Raw genomic sequence first — 5,596 nt, 5'->3', positions numbered from 1 at the left:
TGAAAACAGCTCACCCAATCAAGCCTGATGGTGTTGTATAAAAACTAAGCTTGAAAAGAGAGTGGAATGGGGTATTGTCTTAGTGTGTGGTGGGAATAATGCAATGCATTACCTTGTATGGGGTACAAATCACATTACTGTGGGAGTAGGAATTATGCTGTTTGAGAAGGTTTGAATTCTAAGCAACCTGCCTACATTGTCTGAAGTACAAGAGAACAACGTAGCTTCTGTAGTAGGTCAAAGCTGTTGTGCTGGAAAACCTTGGTGGAGCATGGGTGGAGTAGGCATTGTGGTGCTGTAAAACCTTGGTAGAGCATGGGTGGAGTAGGCATTGTGGTGCTGTAAAACCTTGGTAGAGCATGGGTGGAGTAGGCATTGTGGTGCTGTAAAACCTTGGTAGAGCATGGGTGGAGTAGGCATTGTGGTGCTGTAAAACCTTGGTAGAGCATGGGTGGAGTAGGCATTGTGGTGCTGTAAAACCTTGGTAGAGCATGGGTGGAGTAGGCATTGTGGTGCTGTAAAACCTTGGTAGAGCATGGGTGGAGTAGGCATTGTGGTGCTGTAAAACCTTGGTAGAGCATGGGTGGAGTAGGCATTGTGGTGCTGTTAAACCTTGGTAGAGCATGGGTGGAGTAGGCATTGTGGTGCTGTAAAACCTTGGTAGAGCATGGGTGGAGTAGGCATTGTGGTGCTGTAAAACCTTGGTAGAGCATGGGTGGAGTAGGCATTGTGGTGCTGTAAAACCTTGGTAGAGCATGGGTGGAGTAGGCATTGTGGTGCTGTAAAACCTTGGTAGAGCATGGGTGGAGTAGGCATTGTGGTGCTGTAAAACCTTGGTAGAGCATGGGTGGAGTAGGCATTGTGGTGCTGTAAAACCTTGGTAGAGCATGGGTGGAGTAGGCATTGTGGTGCTGTAAAACCTTGGTAGAGCATGGGTGGAGTAGGCATTGTGGTGCTGTAAAACCTTGGTAGAGCATGGGTGGAGTAGGCATTGTGGTGCTGTAAAACCTTGGTAGAGCATGGGTGGAGTAGGCATTGTGGTGCTGTAAAACCTTGGTAGAGCATGGGTGGAGTAGGCATTGTGGTGCTGGTAAACCTTGGTAGAGCATGGGTGGAGTAGGCATTGTGGTGCTGTAAAACCTTGGTAGAGCATGGGTGGAGTAGGCATTGTGGTGCTGTAAAACCTTGGTAGAGCATGGGTGGAGTAGGCATTGTGGTGCTGTAAAAACTTGGTAGAGAATGGGTGGAGTAGGCATCGTGGTGCTCATGTGAATTTCCTTTCCTTTCCAGTTTCAGACCAATGTCTACTATGTCTAATGTTAAATTAGTGTTTAATGTCCTTTGTGCAAGGAGGAGCAGGAGGAGCACTGTCTTTTTCTCCCTTAAATCTTCTCCCATAAATATCTGGTCTAAGCTGCAGGGTAAAACCAATGGCACCACTCCTGATGTAACAACAGCAGACCTTTTATTGCAGACTGAACATGGTGACATCAAAGAACACATCTGAACAATATACAGTACATTTAACATGAATAGTTAAAATACATTATTTAAACATACTTTTAGTTTCCTGTTACATATATATTAAAACTAGTACACAAATAGACTCCACATGTACAAACAAACTTAAATATAGCGTTTAACCGTCACATACAGCAATATTAAAATGGAATGTTGAGTTCAGACAACGTTGGAGCATTGTTACATCATCAAGAGGAGACGGGAAGACTAGGGGGTAGGGAGTAGGGAGTAGGGGGTAGAGGGTAGGGGGTAGAGAGTAGGGGGTAGGGAGTAGGGAGTAGGGAGTAGGGAGTAGGGAGTAGGGGGTAGGGGGTAGGGGGTAGGGGGTGGGAGTAGGGGGGGGGGGGTAGGGGGGTAGGGGGTAGGGGTAGGGGTAGGGAGTAGGGGGTAGAGGGGGTAGGGAGTAGGGGGTAGGGAGTAGGGGTAGAGAGTAGGGGGTAGGGAGTAGGGGTAGGGAGTAGGGGTAGGGAGTAGGGGGTAGGGGGTAGGGAGTAGGGGGTAGGGAGTAGGGAGTAGGGGGTGGGGTAGGGAGTAGGGGGTAGGGAGTAGGGAGTAGAGAGTAGGAGTAGGGAGTAGGGGGTAGGGGTAGAGAGTAGGGGAGTAGGGAGTAGGGGGTAGAGAGTAGGGGTAGAGAGTAGGGGTAGAGAGGGAGTAGGGACTAGGGGGTAGGGAGTAGGGGTAGGGAGTAGGGGGTGGGAGGGTAGGAGAGAGGGGTAGAGGGTAGGAGTAGGGGGTAGGGAGTAGGGGGGTAGGGAGTAGGGAGTAGGGGGTAGGGAGTAGGGGGTGAGAGTAGAGGGTAGGGAGTAGGGAGTAGAGAGAGTAGAGAGGAGGGAGTAGGGAGTAGAGAGTAGGGAGTAGGGGAGTAGGGAGTAGGGAGTAGAGGGTAGGGGTAGGGAGTAGGGAGTAGGGGATAGGGGAGTAGAGAGTAGAGGGTAGGGAGTAGGGAGTAGAGAGTAGAGGGTAGGGAGTAGGGAGTAGGGAGTAGAGGGTAGGGAGTAGGGGTAGAGAGTAGAGAGTAGGGAGTAGGGGGTAGGGAGTAGGGAGTAGGGAGTAGGGGTAGGGAGTAGGGGGTAGGGAGTAGGGGGTAGAGTAGGGAGTAGGGGGTAGGGGGTAGAGAGTAGGGAGTAGGGGGTAGGGAGTAGGGGTAGGGGTAGGGGTAGAGGGGTAGGGGGTAGAGAGTAGGAGTAGAGAGTAGGGAGTAGGGGGTAGGGAGTAGGGGGTAGGGAGTAGGGGTAGAGAGTAGGGGGTAGAGAGTAGGGGGTAGAGGGTAGGGAGTAGGGGGTAGGGAGTAGGGAGTAGGGGGTAGAGAGTAGGGGGTAGGGAGTAGGGGGTAGAGGGTAGGGGGTAGGGAGTAGGGGTAGGGAGTAGGGGGTAGGGGTAGGGGGTAGGGGAGTAGGGGGTAGGGTAGTAGGGAGTAGGGGGTAGGGGGTAGGGGAGTAGGGGGTAGGGGTAGGGGTAGGGGTAGGGGTAGGGGGTAGGGGTAGTAGGGAGGGGGTAGGGGAGTAGGGGGTAGGGAGTAGGGGGTAGAGAGTAGGAAGTAGGGGTAGGGGGTAGGGAGTAGGGGGTAGGGAGTAGGGGGTAGGGAGTAGGGGGTAGAGAGTAGGGAGTAGGGGGTAGGGGGTAGAGAGTAGGGTCTAGGGGATCGGACGGATCTCAACACCACAAAGCATTCTGTCCATCCCACTGTATCCCAAAGTGACAGAGCCCTGGGCAAAAGTAGTGCACTATATATGGCAAATAGGGTGCCATTTGGGATGCGATCCATGTCCTCTTTGTATCGGTCCAGGTTCTTTAAAACAGAACTTAGATACAGAACCGTAGATACTAGCAGCTTCGCTTTCTTCCTCACCACAATCAATCAATTAACCAATCATCATTAAATGAATCATCCTCTAAGTCCCGTTTCAGTCGACGTGATCCGGGGCGAAGAGACAACAGAACCTGTCGAGACGTGATCCGGGGCGAAGAGACAACAGAACCTGTCGAGACGTGAGCCGGGGTGAAGAGACAACAGAACCTGTCGAGACGTTTCAGCGAGACGTGATCCGGGGTGAAGAGACAACAGAACCTGTCGAGACGTTTCAGCGAGACGTGATCCGGGGCGAAGAGACAACAGAACCTGTCGAGACGTTTCAGCGAGACGTGATCCGGGGTGAAGAGACAACAGAACCTGTCGAGACGTTTCAGCGAGACGTGATCCGGGGTGAAGAGACAACAGAACCTGTCGAGACGTTTCAGCGAGACGTGATCCGGGGTGAAGAGACAACAGAACCTGTCGAGACGTTTCAGCGAGACGTGATCCGGGGTGAAGAGACAACAGAACCTGTCGAGATGTTTCAGCGAGACGTGATCCGGGGTGAAGAGACAACAGAACCTGTCGAGACGTTTCAGCGAGACGTGATCCGGGGTGAAGAGACAACAGAACCTGTCGAGACGTTTCAACGAGACGTGTGTAAAATAACCTCCACTCTGGGTTAGGATTCGGGTGGGGTCTGAGGGGGGTACAAGTCCATCATGGAGAGGGAAGAGGTTGTGTGTAGTGAGTCTGACGGAGGGACGGGAGGGGGACTACAGGTGTGTACCTCCCTGACATGGGGAGTCCGTCCTAGTTAGTCAATTCATAGGAATGTCTATGATGTGTCCCATAGGTAATAATTCATGGAGGTTTATAGCCAGGAGTCTATAGCAGTCAATGGTTCTGGTCTATCATGAGTCTATAGGAGTATATGGTTCTGGTCTATCATGAGTCTATAGCAGTCAATGGTTCTGGTCTATAATGAGTCTATAGCAGTCAATGGTTCTGGTCTATCATGAGTCTATAGGAGTTTATGGTTCTGGTCTATCATGAGTCTATAGGAGTTTATGGTTCTGGTCTATCATGAGTCTATAGGAGTCTATGGGTCTGGTCTATAATGAGTCTATAGGAGTCTATGGTTCTGGTCTATCATGAGTCTATAGGAGTCTATGGTTCTGGTCTATCATGAGTCTATAGGATGCCCTCTAGGGTTCTGGTCTATCATGAGTCTATAGGAGTCTATCATTCTGGTCTATCATGAGCCTATAGGATGCCCTCTAGGGTCCTGGTCTATCATGAGTCTATAGGATGCCCTCTAGGGTCCTGGTCTATCATGAGTCTATAGGATGCCCTCTAGGGTCCTGGTCTATCATGAGTCTATAGGATGCCCTCTAGGGTCCTGGTCTATCATGAGTCTATAGGATGCCCTCTAGGGTCCTGGTCTATCATGAGTCTATAGGATGCCCTCTAGGGTCCTGGTCTATCATGAGTCTATAGGATGCTCTCTAGGGTTCTGGCCTACAGGTATGAGTCCATGGAAGGAGCGTAGCTGAACCCTAGGAAGGCCTCGGCTGCCTCCTTGATGCTGGCAGTGATGAGGGAGGAGTCAGGGGAACAGCCAATGGATGAGGGGACGGGTTCGTCTGTGAACTCTGTGTCAAAGTGGCGAAGGTCGTTAGGGCCCGTCTGGAGAGAGAGAGAGATTCAATAAATGTGATTTATTGAACTGAATGTATGAACAAACTATTGAAGGGAATGTACTGGAACGTGTCCTGTATGTTGTGCTATTGAAGGGAACGTACCACGTTTGGATTGAAAGGGGGGGTGAGCTTCTTAGCGGTCAGGTCATCCCAGTTGATGGGGGAGAAGAACATGTGGTTCTTGATCTCCTCCTGAGAGAGAGAGAGAGAGGAAAGTCTTAGATACATAATTACAAGTGTAATCTACACACACACTTCCCGTCTCACTCTCTCTCTCTTTGTCCCTCTCTTTCTCTGTCCCTCTCTTCTCTGTCCCTCTCTCTCGCTGTCTCACTCTCTCTCTCTCTTTGTTTGTCTCTCTCTCTCTCTTTGTTTGTCTCTCTCTCTCTCTTTTTTTGTCTCTCTCCCTTTGTTTGTCTGTTTGTCTCTCTCTCTCTCTCTTTGTTTGTCTGTTTGTCTCTCTCTCATTGTTTGTCTGTTTGTCCCTCTCTCTGTCTTTGTTTGTCTCTCTCTCTGTCTTTGTTTGTCTCTCTCTCTGTCTTTGTTTGTCCCTCTCTCTGTCTTTGTTTGCCCCTCTCTC

The 5,596-nt window shown here is 50.5% G+C and overlaps 1 protein-coding gene across 3 annotated transcripts in view; it reads right to left on the bottom strand.

The window, feature by feature from the left end:
• Window positions 1-4,327: 4,327 nt before the first annotated feature.
• LOC135564272 (serine/threonine-protein kinase Sgk1-like) overlaps window positions 4,328-5,596 on the bottom strand; it is an 11,005-nt gene continuing 9,736 nt past the window's right edge. For all 3 annotated transcript variants that reach the window (XM_065008549.1, XM_065008550.1, XM_065008548.1), the window contains exons 9-10: window positions 5,119-5,208; window positions 4,328-5,002 (exon numbers count right to left, since the gene is read on the bottom strand). In XM_065008549.1, coding sequence (XP_064864621.1) covers window positions 4,835-5,002; window positions 5,119-5,208 — 258 coding nt within the window. In that variant the 3' untranslated portion in view covers window positions 4,328-4,834. The remainder of the gene's footprint in view (window positions 5,003-5,118; window positions 5,209-5,596) is intronic.

The sequence above is a fragment of the Oncorhynchus nerka genome, linkage group LG24 (assembly GCF_034236695.1).
Source record: "Oncorhynchus nerka isolate Pitt River linkage group LG24, Oner_Uvic_2.0, whole genome shotgun sequence".
Classification (NCBI taxonomy): domain Eukaryota; kingdom Metazoa; phylum Chordata; class Actinopteri; order Salmoniformes; family Salmonidae; genus Oncorhynchus; species Oncorhynchus nerka.
The sequence above is the reverse complement of the archived record's forward strand: the minus strand, read 5'-3'. Positions and strand labels throughout refer to the sequence as shown.